We start from the raw sequence: 26033 nt of genomic DNA on the forward strand, positions 1-26033 counted from the left end.
ATTGCAGGGTTTTAGATGGTTCTCTCCTCCTGCTGGGAAATCAGTGAGAGTCCCACTCCAATCACTGGAGAAGAGGCCACTTGTTTGTCATTTAATACGTGATTGTGGTTTTACCATGAGATGGTTTCAGATCATTTGCTTTCCAGAAAATCATCTAATTTGTGGTGTATGCATGTAACAAACTAAAAACTGCAAAAATAAATAAATAAAATAAATACAAAACTTAATAAATGCTCCATAATATAGGCAAATAAAAAAGAAACTAATAAAAATGATAAAAACAACAAAATGATTAAAACTTTAACGGAAAATTCAAATGAAAAAGTTAAATATAAAAAAAATCGTATTCAAAATATTATTAAATTAAAAAAATGATAGTATATCAATGGTACTAAAATAACTCTGCATGTGACTTAATTTAAATGTTAGGTAAAACATAAAATTAGACTAAAACTATTAATAAGTCAGGGCAAATTTCAATATGTAGCCTACTGTATTATCTCTAACATGTGCAAACATAATATGAGCCGTAATTTTCCATTTGCAAAAAAAAAGGCTCTTATGAACCACTTCTTTTTAATGAGTCAGTCAAAACAATTCACAAAAAGCTCTCAGTCTTTGAGTTAGGTTAGAGAGACTCAGTCAATGAACCATTCAAAGCAGTTACCGAAGAATAGATCACCTCACCTTCACGTCATTCTTCGATCTTCGAAACACTAATGAAGATATTTTTAATGAAACCTGAGAGATTTCTGTCCCTCCATTGAAACTCCATTCTACCAAAACTTTGTCGGGTGAACAAAACGAAGACGTAGTGAACATAATCAATATGAATAAAATGGTTTAACCAAGTTCATCAATTGCTTTGTTTGATAAACAGATATAATTTAGGATTTTATTCACATATGAACAGTGATTTAATACAGAGCAAATAAAATCTTTTTATGAAATAATTTTTGTTGGAATGGACTGCTCTCAGTAGAGGCCTCGCAGGTTGCATAACATTTTTTATTTGTGTTTCAAAGATGAATGAAATTCATGGCTTTGGAACGACATGAGGGTACATAAATAATGACAGAATTTTCATTTTTGGGTGAGCTCTGGAAGCTAAACTGAAGAATTTCCACAAAAAAAAAAAAATTATAATATATATTTCCCTTATCTTTTATATTAATATTTCATTTAATGTATAATAAATAGGTTTATCTAAAACGTTAGAAATTCATTTAAAAATAAATATTGATGAATGCGGTATTGTTTAACATACTGATGTAATTGAATGTCAAATACTCAAATCTAGACATCACAGGTAATTGGTCATGTCTTTAGTTTGTTTGTCTCTGATGGTAAATTGCCCTGTTTATTGTCTCTGTTTGTCTTGGCATTAGTAAACATTGTTATCTCAATGGGGTGCCGCCACATCTGACTATTCATGAGCGTTACACGTCACTCTCACAATGACTCACCAGCCACAACAAATGAAGGTAAAAGCTTTCTGCCCACTGATTCAATGGAGTGTTATATCAGGAGTGAGTTTCAAATAAAACTCAACACTTTAAATAATTCCAGTTGATATTTTTAGTAACATTTCTATCACCTGATCAGTCTTTCTGTCCTCTTTGTTTTCAGGTCTCAGGTACTAACATTACTATTTGTAAGCGTTTACATCAATCACAGACACCAGCGTTGCGGCTTCTCCTCCTGATCTATATGACTTTGTGTTGCTCTCTGAAACAGCCTAGCTCTGTGTGAAAAGGTAATAAAAAAATCACTTCACACACAATAACTCACAGGGCTTCTTTTGCGCTGGAGACTCGGTTCGGGGAATGCTTTCATTAATCACAAAGCCCAGTATGGACTCTAGCACCACTGCTCCTACTGAACATACATAACTGTCCTGGCAGGAAGAGAGATCGCTGGCCCCTCGCTCGGCATAGGGCTAAAAACATCACGACCTGCTGCATGCTGGGAGTTTTTGTGAATGATGGGACCCAACTGAAATGTCCATCAGAGAATCTATGTGGCATTTGGATAGAAAGAAAACAAGACGTGTGACTGACTTAAGCAAAGCGCTGTGTATTCTTGTCTGGCTGGTCTTCAGTTCGTAGCACACGAGCCATAAATACCCCAAAGGTCCTTAAATATTGCATTATCCAATATTTCACAACAGGCCATGTTTTCTTTTGTGTCTTGTAATGATTCATATTAAGCCCGAGAACATTCAGTATTATAAAGACAAGAGTTTTGCAGTGATCCATGCTTATGCTGTTGTTTCCTTTATGAGCTCATTGTTTGTATATTGTTTCTGACAATTGTTAGAGACAGGTCTATAGTGTTAATATATGTAAAATAATATTATAATGTCATATGCAGAGAATATGTTGAAAAACTGTTTTCTGTTTCAATATGTTTTAAAATGTCATTTATTTCTGATGGATAAGCTGAATTTTCAACAGCCATTACTCCAGTCTTCAGCGTCACATGATCCTTCAGAAATCATTGTGACCTGCAGATTTTGTGCATTATTTTGGAACATTTGGTACTTGGGACATTTCTTATTATTAACAATGTTAGAAATAGTTGTGCTGCTTAATATATTTTTCTAAGAATGGTCATTTTTTTCATGATTTGTGATGAATGGAAAGTTCAGAAGAACAGCATTTATTACACAAAACTACACTGCCATTCATTTTGGCAAAAGTCAGCTAAAACATTCAGCTCTTCTCAGGTCCAGAGCAAGTTTGTGTATTTTTTGTTTGCACAGTTTATGCAATTACACTGCTGGTAAAAGCAATGATTTGTATATTGCCCTTCACATTTTTTCTGCTTTTTTTTATTTGTTTTGTGATTTTTTTTTTTTTTTTTTTTTTGTCATAATTGTTTTAACATTAACATATAAGGAAGTGCGTCTCCTTTTTTGTACGTTTAAAGTTTTGTATTTATTTACATATTATATATTTATATATATTGTACTCTATTGGACATCATGATTAATGCCAGATTGAATATAATGTAACGTGGGTGAATGATTGCACTTGGTTGCAAAATTTGACCATTTGAATGTACTGTAATTGCCCTCGATACCTTCAAATCAAATAAACAAATAAAAAAAACTCAAGAATCACAGTTACATATTACCTCTGACAGTGATGTGATGGGTCTGACGTGTGCTATTTCCTTTGGTACAGCACCAGTTGGAGCCGTAGGTTGAGAGAACTGAATAAGCCTTCCACACGAAATACATAGTAAATGTGTTTACTTGCGTGCTGTAATTATAAAGACCACATTGTGCTTGAATGCAGAGTAGGGCCAAAAATGTCCATCAAGGAATTGTCTGGAGGACAGCCATTCATAATCAGGGCATAAATTGTCGGACAAGAGGCATTGCATCACTTTCCACATAAAGTCCTCTGTGTTTTGTTTTTGTCGTTGCACTTATCTTAGAAATGTCTTTCACAAAATTCATGCCTGTTGTGTGCAAGTCAGATTGTTTTTATTCATCATATGTACTTTATGTGTGGTTAGTGAGATCCTTTGGTTTTACTAAACTAAGAGTGCAAATGTTAATATGACCAACTTATTTTTCAGTACCATCTAATCACAATTTTATTTTATCTTATTTTAAAGAAAGATCAAAGGGAAAATATTAAATGCATAGGTACATTCTTGTAATCAATGTCAATAGTGCTTTAAAATTAGATTTTTTTTTTCATCCCAACTGCAGGTCTGGAGTGTTTGGCAGCAGACAGATCTGTCTCTTTCACGTGCCTCACTCCCCCAAGCGTGTGAGGGTCTTTATTAATGAGCGTGGTTCACCCCAGAGGGTCAAACCCATTCGGCCTGCTGATGGAACTCATCTGCAGCAGAGTGTGCTGGGATTTTCTGCCTCACATGTGCTGCACCATCAGTCTTACAGTGAAGATAAAATACACAAATATTAACAAAGGTTCATATCACAACCGTCAATACAAAATACTAAGAATAAGTAATACATAAGCTTTTATCAAGCAAATCATAGAATAAAAAACACAAAAGATTAGATGTTTTTAAACTCATTACATAAACATACTGTATGTAAAACTAACTTAATGATTACATTTCTTTTAAATTAAGATTTAGAAAAGGCATCCCTGTGTTATTTTTAATAAGTACTGGAATTTACTGGGTATATCCAAATTAAGAGTTTACCTTCTTTAGCTGTTAAGAAACTTGATAAAGTTGTGTTTATCTCAAAAGGAGAAATATGCAGGCAAGTGTCAGCAGAGGAGTCAATACTAAATCAGAATATTTTTAAACACTGCTTATTTTGTCGATTTACTCAAAAATGTATATGGATTTTAGATCATAACTTCATTTAAATAACTAAATGAAGGTGGTGGGGGGTGTCACAGTATCAACAAAACTATTAAGCAGCACAGCTGTTGTTACCACTGAAATTAATATAAAAAAGAACTGCTTCATGAACACCAAATCAGCATATTAGAATCATTTCTGTGAAATCATGTGACACTTAAGGCTGAATGGCTGCAAAATTCAGCTTTGCCATCACAGGAATAAATTACATTTTTATAATATATCAAAACAATGGACTTAAGAGAGTGAAAAAATGAGAAACACATACAGTAAACTGTAATTTTAATGAACTTTTATTACCATAATATAAAATAAAAAATTGCAACTCTGCATGTGGCAATGTGGACTAAACCACAGCTAGAGAGCATTAAACAGCTTTGCTGCAAAGCACAAAGACATAGTGTTAGTATGTCGACCATAACATCTCTGTCAAAGTCATGAGAGTATAATACTGTCGAGATCTGTGGCCTTCATATTCACAATGACAAGAGATGCTAAGAAAAAATAAGAACAACTACTGTTTAATCAAGAGGTTTCTTAAATTATTTTTGAAAGGACAGAAAACTTTTCCAGAACAGTCTATAATTACGGCTGGTATTTTGTTGTTCCAATAAAAAATAAAATAAAAACAAATTCATGAAAGTAACTGGCTGTACTATTATAGGTTAAAACTGTTGAGATCAGCACTATTAGAATAAGTTCAGAGTTCACATGGTCCAAGATATGTTGGCTGCATGTTCCTTCGCCTTCATCCGCAGCACAGCAATGCTGGAGGACCGCCGTTCAAACTCAGGTTTTGTCTCAAACGCAGCGTGACTGTTCGCTGAAGGCGCCAGAAGTGAATCGGCAAAGAAGTTGTTGAGAGACATTCCAAACTGATTTTGCTGGTGATTGGGGAATCCCACGTAACTGTGCTCACCGGCTCTCGGCGAGTGGGGATAGGGAGACGTCACGCAGGGAGGGGAACCGCGTGGGATCATGCAGGACGAGACTACAGAGCTGCCTGCAGTGGGACCTGTCCATAAGTTGTTGGAAATCTGTGTGGAAGGAGGAATAACGTAAAATCAAAATGAACTATAAAATCACAACCCTTTAGGGCTTCTCAACTATAATAGTTAACGCTGCACTCTCAGAAAAAAAGTACATTTTCAAAATGTACACCTTTGTACCTTATTAACCCCTAAAGGGGTAATATTAGTATCTTAAAGGCACATGTTAGTACCTAAGGTGTGCATATTAATACCTTAATGATACATATTAGTAGGCTACCTTTTGAAAGTGTACTGTTCCAGTGGCAGCTTTTGAATTATTTTTTTTTTACTCAGAGTGTAGGTCATTCTAAAACACAGGTAAACCTGATCCTGGGTTATCTTGCTTTTAAGTTTCACACTGCTCATACGTTACCCAGGGCTAACAGTTAAAACTGGGTACCTATTTATAAACTGACGTTTCACACAGTACATTCCTTAACCCGGTTTAATGTTCTTATTTCCATATGTTGGGTGTCGTTGTTTAAATGAACGCAGCACTTGATCTCTTTTCATAAATGCTGTTGACTAGCTATAATTTTTATTTTTTCATGAATAGACATTTCACTGGGGCAGGAAGAAAAAATCCATAATCAAAATAAAGAAATCCAAATGTTTGGAAATTCATGGTACATACACATAGATTGTGATTTGGAAAGTTAACTCGATTTTAAAATTTAAATCGATGCATTTTAGTATGCCTGGGAAAACGCTTCGTTATAAACCGCGATGACATCATATCAGATACACCCTCAATCTACATTAAAACACAGTGACAAATATGTCCAAGACTTTAAATAAATCCAGACCAGGCTTTTAAGAACAAACCCTGCATCCCGCAAAAATGTATTTGTGTTTACCACAAAAATCTGGGCATAAGGCAACACAAGGCTTAGTACCCACCCACCTCTCTTTACAACATGCCAGGTGCAATAAAGACCTCTCCTATAAAGGCACAGGCTTTTTTATGTGATTATGGAAAACACACAAGTGAGGAATCTACTCTCTGATGAAGGAAATTGAGGTCCCGTGGTGCCATCTAAATCTTCATCTCCTATCCTCCCAACAGCTTTTGTCAGTTAGCGTGAGACAGCTCTCTGCAGCCTGACTGACTACACACACGTCAAAACGGTTTAAAGTTTGAAAGGCTAAGGCCAGTTGTCAACAATTCATGCATTGTGTTTGTGTCTGTACCATATGCAATTCGCTGAAATTTGGTCAAATGTTTTGTGACTTTACAGTCAAATTTTCTAATCACAACAGTAAATACTTTGTCACCTTGAATAATAGGTCATGAAACCTACTTACACAATGTATGATAAATGGGAATTTTTTTTTTACACGTATATATATATATATATATATATATATATATATATATATATATATATATATATATATATATATATATATATATATAAACAATAAAGCACAATAAAAATTATGGTTTGCTAAAAACACCAGGGAAAGCATTCTTTTACATTTGAGTGGTGACCTAATAGACAGCCATGCACTGGTTGATTTTATTTTTTGCCAATATTTTTGTAAAACTATGGTGTAGATGAATAAAATGAATCACCTGTGAGTAGCTGTCTGTCCGGGGCAGCATTGATATGTCATAGGTCGCTGCAAAGTGGCTTTTGGCCTGCTGGATCTGTCCGTATCTTTCTCGCTTTCTCCACTTGGCTCTTCTGTTCTGGAACCATACCTAAAAAAGAAAAAGAAAAGTTATTTTTCCATGATGTAAAATTGTTGATTAAATATCAAGTTAGAATTTTATATAAACACAAATTTACAGAACAAGTTTTATTTGTTTTTATAATGTAGCCCTCTTTTTATCAAAACATTTTGGTGTAAATGTGAATCCATAAATACAGGGCTGTGAGATTAAGTTCATCATGTTTATCTGTTATAAATGTCAGGTATGTAAAACGTTGTCATCATTTTTATTTATTACATTTAATTTTTATGAGTTTTTTAGGGCTAAACTTGATTAATCGGTAATTACGGTAATTTACTTTTGGAAAAGAGCAAAAAAGTGCATGCTGTATGGCATCTTTAGCACCACTTTCATTTTAACTTTAACGATTAAGGCAAAAAGTACGTTTTTTTATGGTGAGGAATGAATGCATAAGGACTAAAAAGTGATTTTAATTTTTTTTTAGAGACAACTAAGGATTTTTAAACCTCAAATGTAATGACGTTCTCAGACAGGCCTAAAATTAGCATTGAGAATTATGAAGTATAAAAACATCCAGGGAAACTGAGAGAATCATCACAAATGAAAGTGAGCCGTTACCTGAACCCTGGCCTCCGTGAGCTCTGTTCTCATGGCCAGTTGTTCTCTCACATACACATCTGGGTAATGGGTTTTCTGGAAGACTTTCTCCAGTTCCTCTAGTTGAGCGCTCGTGAAGGTCGTGCGATGGCGTCTCTTCTTGCTGCTCGACACGTTGCTGTCGCATTTTTCGCCGATGTCGTCCAGGTCTGTTTTGTCTGGTCTGCAGCAGTTCTCCATCGCGTGCAGGCTGCTGTCTTCAGTTTTAGGAGCGCAGTAATTCACGCCTGAATCTGATCATTAAAACTCGGGTAGTTAACATAAGAATACACAAAACTTATAGCAGCACCCTATCTTAAACTACATCTAAAACTTTAAACCTTTTTTTAAACACTAAATAATTGTCTCATAAAAACACCCGAATGGAGTACTTTTACATCTTATGATCATTTTAAAAATCATGAAAACCTTAAGACCATAAATTTGGATATAAGCCTATTTGCATAAAAATAAGAAAATGCTCATGGACATTTATCAACGGCCAATGTAACTTTATAATGAAAGGAAAGATTGAATATAGCCTAGACCTGTGTAGCTAGTAGCTATTTGCCCATTTAGTTCACGTAGCCTACGAGGTTAAAATTATGTTTAGGCTATTTATTTGAATATTCATCTTCAAATGTAAATAAATCAATTCTTTGCAGCTTTAGGTTTACGAATTACTTTTTTAATGAAAAGTTACCAAACAATTAGGCTAGCGGATAGGAATGTTTTTTTTTTTTAAGAGCAAAGTTTATTTAAAGTTATAAAGCATTAGACAAAGGCCACGTTCCACGAAAATGTTAAACCAATTTTCTTTTTTTATCTTTCTCAACTTTTGAAAAACAATTTTTAATTGTTAGAAACAAACTGAGATCTTTTTTTATGTAAATCTTACAAAGGCTACTAAATCTGCTATATGTACTTTTTACATTTACTTAATACAAGTGATTTCATCAATAAAAAGCCTACAACTGCTAGTATCCTAAATGGTAAAACATTTCTTGTAGGAAATACAAAACTGGCAATAGCTTCTAAATCCGACGTAATTTGGTTTTCTTTTTTTTTTTTTGTTAAAAATGAAAGTTATTAAATGACTTTTATAGATTGGTGCCAGGAAAACATTCTGCCATCCACAGACGACTTTTGTATTTTTCAGAAATCCACATAGAAACCACATATATCGGTACTTTAAATAATCTAGACGACTCCAGCGCACTGACCTGAAGAAACTCTTAAAACGTGATTAATATCTAGCAAATAACATATTTTACTGATCCAATGTGTTGCAAAAACACCAAAGAATTTTTAAATTGTATGCAAAATATTTTGTTACATTTAACAAAGACAAAAAACTTAGGGAGTGTGTGTGTGTGTTTAAAGTCAGACTTACTGTTTTGGTTGTCACACGGAGACGATCTGTCCAGTGTGGTGTGTTGATCATTGCTCTGCATCGAGAAGGCCTGGACGCATTTAGGTGATGTCTTGTTGTAGTACTGCACATTGTCTAAAGTCTCCATGACTTGGTCCATGTAGTAATCGCTGCCTTTAATCGCTTGACTTTTTAAGGAGAACTTGTCGCTCAAGTACTCCATCATGCTCCTCTGGCCTCGTCTCAAGCATGTAGCGCGTCAGTGGACACCATAAATGTTTTAGTGATGTCAAAAATGAAGCAATGCGGCCAATTATTTGTACAAGTCGTTAATTTGTCTTGTCTTAAAGAGACCGAGGGCCTCTCTTTATACGGCAAAGAGTGCGAGCTTCAAGCAGACACCCAACTTCTGAATATGGAGAAGGTGAAACTCCACCCACGCGCATTCACAAGCACTAAATAAGATTTATGAAACTCGGAGATGACCAGAAATTTAACAATTACACTTGCTTTCGCTTTCAATGTGCTTGGATACCCCTTATGGTTATTTAACTGATAAATCTGACTCAAGCAGGGCGCTATTCATAGTGTTAAACCGTCTAAACAATATGAAGTAGCCTATTTCAGTAAACAGAAAAGTTGGAGACAGTTTAAAGAACAGCTATAGAGTATGTTATTTGTGAAGAACAGTAGAGAGTAAATCTTTAGGAGTAAAAATAAATATATTAAATAAAAATATTTTACGTTACTTTGTATAGCCAACTTATTTGCAGTTTTTAAGTTAGCCTCTATAGCCTAATATCACGTTGACTAACGTTTGTAAGAAAAAAAGAAAAGGAAAGTACTGCAAATAAGTATTTAGCAGCCTATTTAACTTGGAAAATGGCATCTTTGTTCCAACGCATAACTGAGTGTTATTTAAACTACTTTTTTTGTTCATAATGGGGAAATCATTTTAAACTACCCAATTTTAGTTTTCCTGTTTATTTTTGGTATTTTATTTAGCTAATTAATTATTTTAATTTACGGTATACAAATAATGTCAGCTCTGCTTTGAATAGCATCACGGGACGGCATTTGGGAGGGTGACAAATACATTTAGGCTACTTTTCTGAAGGTACATGTCATTAAATTACACAATGTTATTTAAATATTTGATTTAATCTATTATTAGAACGATTCGAATGATTATAAAGCATCTTGTTTCAATAATCTTTAATATTTTAAATATCGTCTTGTTAGCAATGAATTTTTTAAGACGCCTACATAAATATAAGTTTTCAGTTAACAGTAAACAGGTAATTACTACAGCATTTTTTTTACATAATTACACATTTTTAACACATGTATTACTTTATAAACTATTCAACTTTACTCACAATTTAAAAAAGATATAGTCATTAGACTTATATGTCTACCAAGATTATGTTCCATATTAAGGGGAATTAATAGGCTATGTATGTATATTATTTCATCCAACATCCCTGGCACAACAAAACTTTGTTTGCAGGTCTCATGAATGACAATATGAATCTTCCGAACAAGAAACGAATAATAATATCACGACGGCATTCAGCGCATATAGCCTAGCACAGGAATCCTGTTACTATGACCTAAATAAAAATACAATAAAAAGTATTACACAGATTTAAATGTGTGTTAAACATTTTCAAGTTGCATAGATTTTTTTCTAGAGGAAAATATAGATCGTGTAAGAAAAACGATGACATGATCACACTAGCGTAGCTAATATTAAAGAGCCTTTTATAGCGAACTTTATTCTGCTACTATTATCAATAGTTTAGCTCAGTTGACACGCTTGGCTTTAAAAAAAACAAACTCCATGATAAGGCAAACAACGCAGAGCTTTACACACTCCGACAGTAACAGTGTCGACAGAGTGAGCATGAGGCCGATTTTTGAATACGAGACTATAAAGCACGGCACCGAAATGATTTTGCGACCACCTTAACGTGTATATTTCAGACAGGAAAGGCGTCATCCGATACCACCCTCACTCTAAAGAGTTTGTAAGAGATCACACATAGAGAAGCCCTCTCCTTTCTGCCAGCAAAACCTTACCACCTGCCAGGCTAGCCATATCTAAGGGTCACTTACAATGCTTGGGGTTTGATGGTGCCACTCCAAGAAAAAATGAAAATAAATAGGGGTGCTCTTAAGTAGCAGGGGGGTTTCTTATTAAGGCTCTGAAATGACCTTCTATTTGGACCCCTTGCTGAGGGGAAAATGTGAGAAATTCTGTGGTTTGTTGAAATTTTGTCTGCGGATTAAAATTAAAGAGCATCAAAGTGCAGAAGATGCTATAAGTTACGGCCTAATTTCACTCAGTTAAGTTCAGAAGTACATCAAGAAATCAAAATAAGTGAGCATTAAAGATATAAGAAATTTGAAACATTTGATCCTGCCGTTTGTTGAGTAAATATTCTCCATTTTGAGTCTTTTTTTAATCATTACTTTTTAATATTATTTTTTGATTTTGCAGGCAGGCATTTTAACTTATGTTTTATATGTTTTAACAAACTGCAATTATTAATTAACATATGCTAACATAATGTTTATATCACATAAAAATATTCATACTGCCACCTATAAATTGTGATGATCCTTGCATGTCCCTGAAATGATCAAAAATATACAATAAGTATATATGTGTGTGTGTGTTATATAATATAACAATTATATAATTCAAAGATATCCTTAGTCTGAGCCATGTCAAATTGGTACAGAGAGATGTTAGTATTTTTCTTGATTATGAAGGTACATTTTTAAATCATATTAATGGTTTAGTACTGGCCACATGAGGCTTTCAGGCCACTGACATGTTTGCCATTGTTTATTGCCTCTCTCCGTTTTGTTCCCTCTCTCGCTCTCTTGTATGCTCTCATGTACAGAATGAATCTCTAGTGAAAGTCAGAGGTCAGTACGAACGTGTCAGCTGGGTTTGTGTACATACGCCTTTGCAGTCACTTAAGTAATTAAAATGATAATAAACGGTTTGGCCACAGTCACTTCTTCCAGCTGCTGCGATCGAGCTGCTCAGGTCAGGCCAGATGCATTGAGCTTGCAAAGTCAAATTTGGTTTGAAAGGCCTCTTCACTTTAGTGTGAAGGATTATTCAATGAGTATTTTCTTTTCCCTATAATGTGTTCCCGGACAGTTAAATACAACGTAGTCTATTAGAAACTCAAACAAACCAAAAGGTTTTATATGACTCTGGGTTTTACTAACCGTATTCAGATCTGCTCTTGCTGGCACTTGAAAAGATTATCTCTCATGGTTTGCCTATGTTTTCTGTGGGTAACAACTGGCATGAATTACTCGCTGGCATCAGTCTGCGTATTCAGTCTGTTATTCTGAGATTCAGCAAAAGTGGAAACTTGGAAATGTACTGTCTTTGGAGTCCCACTATAACCTTTTTTGCAGTCATATAGTCTGTCTATCTATATACTTTATCTAGTCCATGCGCTCAGAAAAAAAGGTACAAAATTGTCTCTGGGGTGGTATCTTTTCAAACCTTATCTTTTTGTGCCTTTTTTCTGAGAGTTTAAGTATATAATATATACTGTATACATACACACACACACACACACACACACAGTTACTTATAGTCAGTATAGTGTTACCTAGTTTTATACCTGTTTACAGCATTTAATGTATATTTATGTGTATATAATTCAACAAGACAATACCACAGCAGTCAGCCAGTGTCTCTTAAGTACGAGACCTATGGCCGTCTGGCCAAACATGATTCCAGAACTCCCACTAATAAGGCATCCCTTTAAAAGATTTTACCATTTCTATAGCCATAAAAATGCCAGAATGTTCTTTTCCAATGACTGTTTTGAACACTCAGCTTTTTGAAATCCAAAGTAAAATACACAAACAAAGATATCCTTATCTGACACTAACACTAAAGAAAACAATTTTAACTCTTTTACTTATTTTTCTGCCATAGACACTTTTTATTAGATTATAACATAGGTGTTTGAGGCAGAACTGTGTGTATAGCAAATAATTTATTGACAGTGATCTTTGATATATTGCTTTCATTAAATGTGTATTGTCTTATTTTTAGCTTTAAGAACAACACAAATTCCCAGTATAAAGAAAGAAAAAAAAACTCTAAAGTAAATTAAAACAGGAACGAGCTGGTTTCTATTGCCTGTCATTGTCTGCATATTAAGCATGTCATTTGTAAATGGTTTCCACCAAGTCCATGGCTCGCAGTGCTCATGTTAAATGGAGTGATACTTGAAAGCAATACATATCCTGTGACTGCCTGCAGATATTTGGGCTATATCTCATCCATTGCTTCTAATTCATTTGCAGGAGAGGAAGCTGGATTTTAGTAAAAACAGCAGCTGCAAAGAATTTCAGCGGAGATCAAATGGGCATTGTAAGTCTTGTTAAGGGCTTACATCAACAACACATCCATCACACTCTGAATATATACACGGACGCAAATACGAAGGGCAAAAACAAAAGAACAAACTGAATCAATATTATCTCATTGCAACAAACACAATCTGATGTAGTTATCTTTTTACTTGTTCAATTTGGCTCTCTTCTTTCCTCCACCCCAGCTTCCGCTGTATAGTACTGGGTTGTCCCCGAACGAGATGCGTTCATTTCGGATCGGAGCTGAATTGACTCTTGTAGGTGATGGCACTTCTGTTTCTGTGGTGACAAAGGTAACTTTTTTTTTAAAAAATACCTTCAACAATGCTAATACACCTGATACGACTTTGACTGACATTTATGGAGTTTCCAACAAACACAGTTCTTTCAAACACATAAAACAAAGCAAGCTTTTTTCTCTAGCTGATGTGTTCCACGTGTAGAACCCATGGCTGCGCTAAGCAAGAAGTCATACGCAGTAAAATGGAACGGCAAGGAAAACTTCATCGATTCGGGAGGCTACCGTGCACCACTTATCTTCCTGCACATAACTCTAAAACACAATATGTTTTAACAATTAAAAAATGATCCATTATTTTTATTTCAAAGATTCAAAGCCAAGTAACTCTTCTGATCCCTGGATCTTAAGAAATTTAACACATTTTACAAATGTAGTAATTGTTTAGCTAACACACATTTTGGTTTTTACAACATTTGTCTTCATTTGTTCCCTGCCTTTGCCGATTCAAGTTGAAAAAAGTAGACATTTGCTCTTGATGGATATTAATCGCACTTCAAACCCTGGACATTTACATTCAAAGAGACACATGTTATTGCCCGTGTTCTGTGGGCTGATATTTAATAAAATGGCCACACACTCACTTTGACCAAACAAATTGTTTTCAGCCATTTTGCTTCCATTACCTTTGAAAGAGGGCAAAAAATGAGGCACCAGGAGATTTCCTCTACACATAATGAAAACGTTTATGGCTTTCTAAACTGCTCTTTATGGCTCGGCCCCAGTAAGTAGAGGGTATCTTGTTGCATTAAACCTAAGAAGTATTTATAGAGTCCTTACTGTAATTGAACATCGTACTAAGCATGTCAACTTTGTGCTCATGACCTTATGACTCACGATGATTTAATTCAAATGACAAGAGGCCTATGAGGAGCTGGGAAAATTTTTTTATGTTAGCTGATAAACAGATTAATTCATGATGGGAATAAAGGATTCTTTTCAGAAAATGAGTAGTGATATTTGCATGTAAACTGTAAAGTGAATTATCTATGAGTAAATCTTTTCAGTTCTCTTTGATCTGTAGAATCAGCCCTCTCTCCAATAAATCTCCTATAAATACCTCTATGTGAAAGGCTTGATTGAGTTTGTCATTCAGACAGCCAGTCAGTCATTCAGTCAGTCAGGCTGTCAGCATCCTCGTGGATTTCATTTTCAAATCATCATCAGAATCCAATTTAGCTTCATTAGGACAGACAGTGAAAAGCCTTCACAGTGCGTCATGACTGTGTTAAAAGCGCTGAGACCTGCTTGTGTCCGTCAGTGGTATCTTTGTCAGGGTGAGTCCTGAGTGGTATAGTGTGTGTGACAGAGCTCGCACTTAATCAGTGAGCTGTCAAGAGGTCTCTCGCTGTCCGTTTCCTGCTGAAAGAGAGATCCCCCACCCCAGTCCCCTCATTGACCCCGGCATCTGTCTGCAAAGATGACACACGCAGACATAGGCAAGTATTGCATTAACAAGAAGCATCCAAGAAAAATGTTTATCATGCATTCACTTTTTAATAAGGTGGAACAAAATTACAAAGCTGAATTTATATATATATATCTATATATATATAGATATATATATATATATACAGTACAGACCAAAAGTTTGGAAACATTACTATTTTTTATGTTTTTGAAAGAAGTTTCTTCTGCTCATCAAGCCTGCATTTATTTGATCAAAAATACAGAAAAAAATGTAATATTGTGATATATTATTACAATTTAAAGTAACTGATTTTCAATTTATTATACCTTTAAATTATCATTAATTTCTGTGATGCAAGGCTAAATTTTTAGGATCATTATCACATGATCCTTTAGAAATCATTCTAATATGATGATTCATTATCAAAGTTGGAAACAGTTCTGCTGCTTAATATTTTTTCAGAACATGTGATACTTTTTTAGGATACTTTGATGAATAAAAAAAAAGAAGCTATGTTTTTAAAATATAAATATTTTGTAATAACAATATACACTACTGGTCAGTAATGTGGGGTCAGTAATTTTTTTTTCTTTATTTTTTTTTAATAAAATCAATACTTTTATTCAGCAAGGATGTTAAATTGATAAAAAGTGATAATAAAGAAAATATATTATTAGAATATTTATTATTAGATTTTTTTTTTATTTTGAATAAATGCAGTTCTTTTTAACCTTTTATTCATCAAATATATTAGACAGCAGAACTGTTTCCAACACTCATAATAAATCAGAATATTAGAATGATTCTAAATGATCTTGTGATAGACTGGATGTTACATGTGACACTGAAGGCTGGAGTAATGATGCTGAAAATTCAGCTTTGCATCACAGGAATAAATTCTTTTTTTAAAGTATATTTAAATAGAAAACTACTATTTTAAGTTGTAATAAAATTTCACAATATTACAGTTTTTTTCTGTATTTTTGATCAAATAAATGCAGGCTTGATGAGCAGAAGAAACTTCTTTCAAAAACATTAAAAACAGTAATGTTTCCAAACTTTTGGTCTGTACTGTATATATAACAAAAGTGCTTGTTGATGTGGCTTTCGACTATTTGAAATCGGATTTGTGTGAGGTTGTAATGGGTTATCAAGTAAGCCAGATGATGTGTACAGTCATGTCAGTTTCCATCGTGTGCTTCACATCACACCCACTGCACTTTGTGTGCAGTATTTGATTTGGCACCTGACCCATATGATTTAACTTCACATCATTGTGTGAAGTCTGCAGTGTTTTAAAATTCCACCTTAATTAATCCCATCCCTTAACATTTAAGAAATTATTACTGGGATAAATCATACGGAGATGATACTCTGAGTAGAACCCAAAAGCTGGCGCCAAAAAAGAGATATAGTAACAAAAAATGTATCCAATGGTGTGCTGTATGTATTAATAACAGAAGTGGAGAAGGGAGTTTTGACTATTTTCAAAAAACATGCTCTTTTGCCTGTGTGGTATTATCAACAGTGCAGGCACAGATGTTTCTAATGTTAATGAGACGTTTGCATTCTTTATAACTTGTATTTAAATGGAAAAATATGGTCAAATGTTTGGAATAATTAAGATTTTTTTATGTTAGTGAGAAAAGCCCCTTGTGCTAACCAAGGCTGCATTTATTTAATCAAAAATACAGTAAAAACAGTAATGTTGTAAAATACTTTATTATTTAATTTAAAAACAATTTAAAATTTTCAGCTTCCATTACTCCATTCTTCAGTATCAAATTATTCTTCAGAAATCATTCAACATTAAAATAAATAATTATTCCAAACTATAAGAATGGTAGTATATAGAAGAAAATAGTGAGCAACCACTCACATACACACGAACATGCAGAAATTTACTCTCCTGTAAACAAATATTTACAGGGCTGAAAAGAGCAGCAATTGTTAGTAATTTCTAAAAGTATTTACTTTAAATTTAAATTCACAATTAATTAGCACAGAATCCAACAGTACTTGTAAAAAAGTGAACAGTGGCATGTTAATGTGCAGATTTAAGTATAATAAATTATCAAAAATAATAGCTCTTACCACAAGCTGCACCCTCCCACCATTAAGAATATCCTGGCCAATATCAGGGAGGAAATGATCCCTAAAAAAGTCATTGAATAGATTACCTCTAACACAATTTACACAACAGCATATTCACAACATGTGAGACCACTATAACTGATCACCATTGTGAACTGTTAATAAGTTATCTTCCATCTGTGTATATTTTTCAGAAGAATATAGTTCAGAGTAGTGTGTTTCACCGTCCTGTGCCTGCGGAGTCTGTGTTGGGATGAACTGCTTGTGTGTGGAGCCATTGGTAAGTACTCTCCTTGTAATATTGTTTTTCCTCTGCTTTCGGTAATTTGTGAACCTCATTCACCGCTTGGTGAACTGCATTTTGACATGAAACAAGAAGAAAAGTATCCAAAACCATTTTTTTCTGACATATCCATTTAAATATTTACAGAAATAAACATGTTGAAAGGGGTTGTTTGCCAGACAACTCCTGAAGCTGAAGAAACAAGTCTGCGTGGTAGATAGCAAATGCAAATGACATTTGTTTTGGGAAATTCTGTGGTGTATATTTACGCCTACTGAGCGAAAAAAAAGAAAAAAAAACTAAATGAAGTATGTAGGAAGTAGGGAGATTTATGGACAGTATCAATACTTGTCACCAAAAAAAGCCCTAATTCAAAATAAACATTTTCTTGTTACAAGCTAACATGAATTGATAACGACTTCTGACAGCCAAGTGCTGGAACTAATGAGCCATTTATTTAAGTAATTTTCATGGTTTTGCCAAAAAGTAAAGCGCAGACAAGGTTTATGGGTTACAGTTGTCATGGGTTAATTGAAAATCCACTAAAAATGTCAAGTGATTAACTCCTCCCTAAGGGCTGAACAAGAAAAGGAAAATGGCAATCTACATTTATTCCCGATGAAAAGTCCACAAGTTAAACAATTATTCAGCATTAACAGTATGTTTGCACTTTCAACAGACATGATTTTGAGGCTTTTTCATACACTTAAGGAAATGCAATAAACAACTAAAAAGAATAGATTTAATACAACTATTTGGACCAAAAACATTTGGACACATACATACAAAATGTATGAATTATATTGCATTCTATAACACAATATCCAACCAAGAGGACCCTGCAAACACATAATGTTGTTTAGTCATTTTTTAACCAACTGGCCCTACAGTCATTTTTATTTGAATAGGGTGCTTGTGCTAATTTTCTTTAAAATAAATGGAAACTAGTTTGATGTTGTCAAATGCAATAATATTCATATACATTAACGTGAGAATGTGTCGAAATACCATTGGGGCCACTGTATGTAAAATAAGTATTAGAATAGATTAGAATAAAATAGAATAACATTATTTATATTAATAGTTCATTTATAGCATATATAGCACTTAATAGATTTAATATACTTTGATGTCAACAATCATAAAACTGTTAGTTGAGTTCATAAAAAGTGTGCATTGACAGGTTCATGGTTCAATAAGTATTACTATTTGCTGAAAAGTTGCAAGAAAAACAGGGTCGAAGTTGTTTGTTATACAGCGAACACACAGATTTAAGGGAAGGACCTCTAGAGTTAACCACAGATGTTATATGATAGAAACTCATGCAGCATCCAGTAGCTGTCAAACCCCCCCCCCATCTATCCCACCCTCAGGACATTGGGGGGCCAGAAGTCACGGCTGTTAGAAGGGCTCTGAAGTACATTAGGCTGTGTGGTGCTGCTATGGCGGTGACAGGAGTTAAAGAGTCAGCTCTTTCACGAACGAGGGTCAGGATGACAGAACCAAACTGCTGGGGGTGAGTTGCTCAAAGTGATTTCCTTAAGGACACTGTGCAGGTATTTTCATAAATCCTGCTGTTCCTTCATACGGATACTAAGGCAATAACACAAAGTCAATCCTGATAAAACCAAGATAACAACTGCCCTCTCCTATAAAAGGAGTATTTAAAATATAAAAGATTAATAGACATAGATTATATATTGAGGCTTATATATATATATATATATACACACACACACACACACACACATATATATATATATATATATATAAAAATACAGTACAGACCAAAAGTTTGGACACACCTTCTCATTTAAAGAGTTTTCTTTATTTTCATGACTATGAAAATTGTAGAGTCACACTGAAGGCATCAAGGGCTATTTGACCAAGAAGGAGAGTGATGGGGTGCTGCGCCAGATGACCTGGCCTCCACAGTCACCGGACCTGAACCCAATCGAGATGGTTTAGGGGTGAGCTGGACCGCAGACAGAAGGCAAAAGGGCCAACAAGTGCTAAGCATCTCTCGGGGAACTCCTTCAAGACTGTTGGAAGACCATTTCAGGTGACTACCTCTTGAAGCTCATCAAGAGAATGCCAAGAGTGTGCAAAGCAGTAATCAAAGCAAAAGGTGGCTACTTTGAAGAACCTAGAATATGACATATTTTCAGTTTTTTGTTATGTATATAATTCCACATGTGTTTCCATTCATAGTTTTGATGCCTTCAGTGTGAATCTACAATTTTCAGTCATGAAAATAAAGAAAACTCTTTGAATGAGAAGGTGTGTCCAAACTTTTGGTCTGTACTGTATATATATATACAGTATATTAACATATATCTATCTATATATATATATATATATATATCTATATATATATATATATATATATATATATATATATATATATATATATATATATATATATATATATATATATATATATATCGCATCTCATGTTATGTCTATCAAAAATGCTTCCACAGACTTTCCAGTTATTTTTGGGTCTGACTTACTAAACTGGAATTTGGCGTCCAAAATGCCTAAATTGTTTCATTGCAATGAAGTCACTCCATGCACACACGCACAAGATGTGCATGTGGAGGATTCTTGAGTGTGTGTGTGTGTGTGTGTGTGACTATGAGACATACCCATGGGGCTTTGATTGTTTGGGAGTTCTCCGAGCAGACTCAAAGAGGGAGGTCAGGTCTTTTATCGTGAGGTTCTGTCTCCCACTTTCCTTTACCCAGGGTCAAACCTTCACCTCCAGAGAGCAGACCACAGGCGGTCAACCAGCGGTCAACACACACACGAACACACGCTACAGAAAGGTTCGTATGTATGCATGAAGCTTGTCAATAACATCAATCTGAAGCAATCAAAAAGTGCACCGAAATGGAAGAAATCTGATAAATCTTTGCGAAATGGAGGCAATCTTTTAAATCTTAATATGAGATTTTGAGAAACAAATCCTTAGTTGCACTGGTGCAGAAAAGCAAAAAAACAACGTTCATCTGAACTTTCTAAATTTAAGAATTTATGTTTTCCTTTAATACAGTGGAAAAAAAGGAATTAGTCATTTGTTTAGAAAATCTTTTTAATTTAAGACCTGATGTTTTAAAAATCATCTGATTATTTTAATTTCTTTTACTAAAGTGCACAAACATACACACACACAAACAGAATAATTAGGAATGGAAGGAATCTGATAAATCTTAATGTGAGATTTTGAGAACCTGTTTTATTTGAACTTTTTACATTTAAGAACTGATCATTAAAATTATCTCTGATAACGTTGATTTGTTATTACTTAAGTGCATAAAAACACACAAAAATAGAATAATTAGTAATTTGTTGAAGACATTGAAACAATCCGATAAATCTTAATGTGAGATTTTGAGAACCTATAAATCCTTGGTTGCACTGGTGCAGAAATTCAAATAACATAAAATCTGAATATTTTATTTTACTAAAGTAAAAACACACCAATAATAATTAGTACTCATTTTTAAGGTGATTGGCTATATATATATATATATATATATATATATATATATATATATGACCTAAGTAAGACATTGCATTTCAGTTAATCTCTTTCAACTGATCTAAAGTATTATTTTCCACAAAATCTCACTCTCTTCTGTGATTTTCATGCAAAGGAATCCACCCAAACCAAAAGCATCATCTACTTGAGAAGTGATACACTGCCAAGCCCAGCAGATACAGGAGACTGGAAATAAATGACACATGGTGCAAATCAAACACAGGAGAGCAGCGAAAACTTGCAGGTTAATGCAAAGCAACTTTACTGCATTTGACAAAAAAATAAAAAAGTGTCAAATGATTGCATTTCTTACTATTAAAGATGCTTAAACCAACATAAGCAGGGCATCGTGAAACTGTGTGTCCTGGCTTTGGGGTTGGGTAAGGCTACCTGCTCTTCCCCTATGCTGACCTGCGGAAGGCACCAGCAATACAACCCCAACCCCATTAAGGACGGCCCCAAGCCTCAGGCTACAGGCTGGCCGCCGCTCCCCTACTCTCCCCCAGCAGGGGCTTACATTTCAGCCGAACGCTCCAAGCCCCCTTCTGGAGGTGATTAGCCCCCTGAAGCCGTGACAGATTCTTTCCGAGATATCCGCCTCACTTGTGTTTATTTTATCTGAGCTCTCTTTTGTGGATGTGCTGGACATGAAGTAACCCACTTGAAAATGGGTATCAGCTTACATACGCCACGGGACTAGCGGAGGAGTCGGAACAACAACAAAAAAAAGTAAAGAAAGAAAGCAATAGTTTGCATGTATAGAGGATATCTTTTCATTTATTTGCCCTGCTCTTTAACGTGACCCTTCATCTATGCCTTATCTCTTACGCTCGACCCCGCCTCGGTAGCATTGTGCTAAAAGCCAACCCCCCTCGGGTGGCACTAGGGCTGCAGACGGCGCTCTCTCTCTCTCACTCAGTCTGGAACCCCTAAGTGCCCTACCTCCTCTGTACTTAACTCAATTTCACACTTCAGGTCCACTACAAAGTCTCCTGAAATACAATCATCTTGTTTATTCTCCACCATCCCAAACAACCTAATAGCTAGCTATTTACGATCCCATCATGTGCATTCAATTTAATCGGGCGATGTGTATGTTTTCGTGTATTACACGCAAAGTAGATCCAAGCGTGTCCCAAATGACTGGATGGATCCAGCCCGTGGGGAATAATGAAAATGGATCAGTTCTCTTAGAATTAAGGAAATTATGCACACTCCATCGATTGTTGACTTGTATATTATATAACAACTTATTTCCTATAATTAATCAATTGATTTATATGGAGAATCACCTTTTATTTATACAAGGAATAAATGTATTCGAATGGTGAATCATTTGATTAGTACTGGGTACTACTCAACTGATTCAAATGGTGAATCCTTTTATTCAAATAGTGAAAACTAGATCCATCCCACACTTAAATAAGTAGTTCATCTGGGTGTTTAAAGTAAAAAGACATTTGTTGGAATTTTCTGTGTTGATACACTGATCATGGGATTTATCCTACAAAATGGCATCTAATATTATGTAAACTGAGAAACACATTCTTTTAATTTATATAGTGACTCATTTGAATAGTAAATCAACTGATTCATACAGTACAGAGATTCAGTTGATTCATATTGTAGCAACAACAGATTTATAGGTGAATAAACTGATTTGTATAGCAATTTAACTTATTCATATAGTGAATCAATTAATTCATACAAATATATATTTTAGATGTATATAGTAATTTGTTTGATTTGTGGTGCATATATGCATGAATTCAGCCATACCTTTAAAGTTGTGCTTGAAAGTAGGACGTGTTTGCCTTTTAGTTTTGTGGAAACATACTAGTTACCGTAGCTACTGAACAGGGCCAGAAGTGGATTTGGGTCTAGAACACATAACGCAAACAGGAACACAGTCACAAATGAGCTCATACGAACGCAGGATTCATCGAGCAGACAACCGCAAACAGAGAACTGACAGAAACCAAAGCATCATTTTCCATTACGAGACCAAAGCACCAGTGGAGCAGTGGCTCTGGGAGTTTGACACAGGCCCTCATTTCATGGGGCCATGATTGGATTTGTGGCATTAGAGTCACGCACTCCTGACCTTGATCAAAGCTGGCTTCAGGCCAACCCTGGAGGATCCAGACCAGGGCCAGCACTACCGTGTCTGGGATTCTTCTCAGACTCACGGCCCATTGAACTTACGAGCACTGATGTTTTCCTAGCTCCTAGTAATGAAGCTGGTTCTGGCCCCTTGGACCTTAAAGCACGATGGAATATATGTAAGAATGTTTGCAGACAGGCCAATCGAACATGACAAGGCATGGAGAAGGGTGGAGCTGGTTGATGTTATGGCAGATTAAGCTTCTCATGGAATCACAAGCTCCATGCTAGTGTGGCATGACTGTTTACCAAAGACGTAGAGAGGGAAAAATGATAAAAAAGGTTCTGAAGACTGGCATAAAGTTTTAAGGAAATTGGCATTGTTTCATTAAATGGATAGTTCACCCGAAAAATAAAACACTGTACACTACTAAGAACACATGTTTATATATATATATATATATATATATATATATATATATATATATATATATATATATATATATATATATATATATATATATAATGTATTATATTAAGAAATTTATTTTCTTAGAAGTCTCTTTATGTCAGTACAGATTGATAGCAGCCTTTTTAGAGGTAATGCTTTTAACTTGACTAAATATTATATTAGTATTATCCACTGTATCTTTACATGCTAATACAATATATTGTATCACAGACAGTGGTTCTTAGCCTTTTTGACTCCTAGACCTCCACTGTTCACAACAATATTCAAAAACCTTTTCCAGTTGTGTGTGATTTCCTGGATAAGGATTAAAGATAACAGCTGTTGATGGTGTGAAAAAAAGATCTATTTTATTAAGTTGTTTTAGGTGATTTTAATGCTTGTTTTTTTCTTGTTTTGAATCATTTAAGTCATCTTGAGGCCCCCTAAGAAGTTTGCTGAGGCCCCTAGTGGGCCCTGCCCCCCTGATAGAGATGTACTGATCTAGGACCCAATAAAAGGTCTATTGATTTAAAAGTTGAATGATTTTAAGTATAACTCATAAGATGGATAAATTGATATACAGTATGTGACCCTGGACCACAAAACAAGTCTTGAGTGTCCATTTTTGGAAATTGAGATTTATACATTACATAAAAGCTGAATAAATAAGCTTTGCATTGATGTATGGTTTATTAGGATCGGACAATATTTGGCCGAGATACAACTATTTGAAAATCTGGAATCTGAGGGTGCAAAAAAAAATCTAAATACTGAGAAGATCGCCTTTGAAGTTGTCCAAATGAAGTTCTTAGCAATGCATATTACGGATCAAAAATGTGTAATATATTTACGGTGGGAAATTTACAAAATATCTTCATGGAACATGACCTTTACTTGATATACTAATGATTTTTGGCAGAAAAGAAAAATCAATCATTTTGACCAATACAATGTTTTTTTGTTTTTTTTTTGGCTATTGTTAAAAATATACCCCAGCGACTTAGGACTGGTTTTGTGTTCCAGGGTCACATATAAATATGCTAACCAAATAACCTCTTCTGCTTCTTGCCTTTCATTTTGTTGGCTATCTTCAGCATGAGAAGGGCAGTGGACTCATTAGTGATTCCCCTGAAACAGAAGTTAACAAGAGTAACTACACTGGTCTATAAACCGTTTTTTTATGTGGAATTTAAAATGATTTCCTAATAAATTTGATTAAAATTGTGGCAAAGTGAAAAGACTAAGAAACACGAAGACAGTAAAATAAAAAACTAGCATACTTATGCAGTTTCTAATACAAAGACTTTTTTTTAAAATATATAATATTCATGCTGCCTGGTTGTAGAACATCAAAGTGCATTCAACAATCTCTACATTTCCACAGCAGCAGCTGCATCACATCACAGTGCCGCTACCGTGATAGAAATGGCCAGCTCTCTCTAAAGAAAAGAAACCGCAGAAGAAAAAGCACCGGGCTGAAAAATGACATCTGCTGACGAGAAGGAAGTTTGAGGCGGCCTAGAAAGTAATTGTGTTTTTGGAGGCAATAAATTCGGCACTTAATCACCCAGAGAGACTCTGATTGTCCTGGCCCACAGACAGAAGGAGGGTCCGTAGGGCTGTTACCTTTGGCAATGGCAGCTGTTCTGAAAATGGCATCATCTTGGCCGGTAAGGCTTTGGAATCCAAGGTTATCCAGGCTTTCTCCACTGCTTTCTATTCATAACAGGACACAAACAAAACCCAAGAGCTGAACATGGACTGCACCATTCCAAAATGCCATGTGATGTGATTCTACAGCTGATTTAGTGCATCTTGATGTTTTCATTATTCCTTCAAAGCAAGTAGCAGATCACATTAAGCTAAAAGCACTGAACTGGTTTCCTGTGTGTGACAAACACTTGAGAATGTATCCACTTCAAAACAGATTTTTTTCCCCCGAAGTCGTAACATGCAGAAATTGGAGAGCCAACACATGAAAACCTCCAGAATTGTTTGATGTAGACCAATAATACAGATCAATTTAACATGACATCGTAATACACTATAATGAATCGCCTAATAAGCTACACAGATGAGCTCACTTAGCGTAATGTGTAGGTTAAGCCAATGTTAAGTTGAGTAAACGTGATGCAAATGGGCAGAAAATAGCAGGTGACATAAGACAAAGAAACAACGTTTTCCTTCCCCTCTTTCCCGCTCATTGACTGCTCTTTTTCAATACCTAATCACAGCTGACAGCCAACCGCCTCACGGTTCTGAGCGCTAGTTTAAGGACTGTCAGCACAACGGCTCAGGCTATCTGTCTACCGACTTCACCGTAATGGCAGGAGCACCAAGCATCTGCTCGTACCTCATCA

General features: G+C 35.0%; 1 protein-coding gene and 1 long non-coding RNA gene across 2 annotated transcripts; both read right to left on the reverse strand.

Moving 5' to 3' along the window:
- Positions 1 to 4628: 4628 nt before the first annotated feature.
- LOC132101587 (ALX homeobox protein 1) lies at positions 4629 to 9838 on the reverse strand. Its single transcript, XM_059506649.1, has 4 exons — positions 9092 to 9838; positions 7681 to 7952; positions 6961 to 7089; positions 4629 to 5390 (listed from the first exon to the last, which is right to left on the reverse strand). The coding sequence occupies exons 1-4, from the start codon at positions 9294 to 9296 to the stop codon at positions 5061 to 5063; spliced, it is 936 nt and encodes a 311-aa protein (XP_059362632.1). The 5' UTR covers positions 9297 to 9838; the 3' UTR covers positions 4629 to 5060.
- A 3783-nt stretch (positions 9839 to 13621) lies between these two features.
- Positions 13622 to 25847, reverse strand: LOC132101590 (uncharacterized). Its single transcript, XR_009423193.1, has 3 exons — positions 25300 to 25847; positions 17517 to 17646; positions 13622 to 13768 (listed from the first exon to the last, which is right to left on the reverse strand). It is a non-coding gene; the product is annotated as an uncharacterized LOC132101590 (long non-coding RNA).
- Between the last annotated feature and the right edge of the window lie 186 nt (positions 25848 to 26033).

Source organism: Carassius carassius, chromosome 23 (genome assembly GCF_963082965.1).
Source record: "Carassius carassius chromosome 23, fCarCar2.1, whole genome shotgun sequence".
Classification (NCBI taxonomy): domain Eukaryota; kingdom Metazoa; phylum Chordata; class Actinopteri; order Cypriniformes; family Cyprinidae; genus Carassius; species Carassius carassius.

What these genes read in the sequence shown, in the direction of transcription:
- LOC132101587 (XM_059506649.1), bottom strand. Translation starts at nt 9,296, where the DNA reads ATGATGGAGTACTTGAGCGACAAGTTCTCCTTAAAAAGTCAAGCGATT. An exon ending in TCCGTGTGACAACCAAAACA is followed by an intron (nt 7,953 to 9,091) that starts GTAAGTCTGACT and finishes TTTAATGATCAG; the next exon opens with ATTCAGGCGTGAATTACTGC. An exon ending in TCACGGAGGCCAGGGTTCAG is followed by an intron (nt 7,090 to 7,680) that starts GTAACGGCTCAC and finishes TTTCTTTTTTAG; the next exon opens with GTATGGTTCCAGAACAGAAG.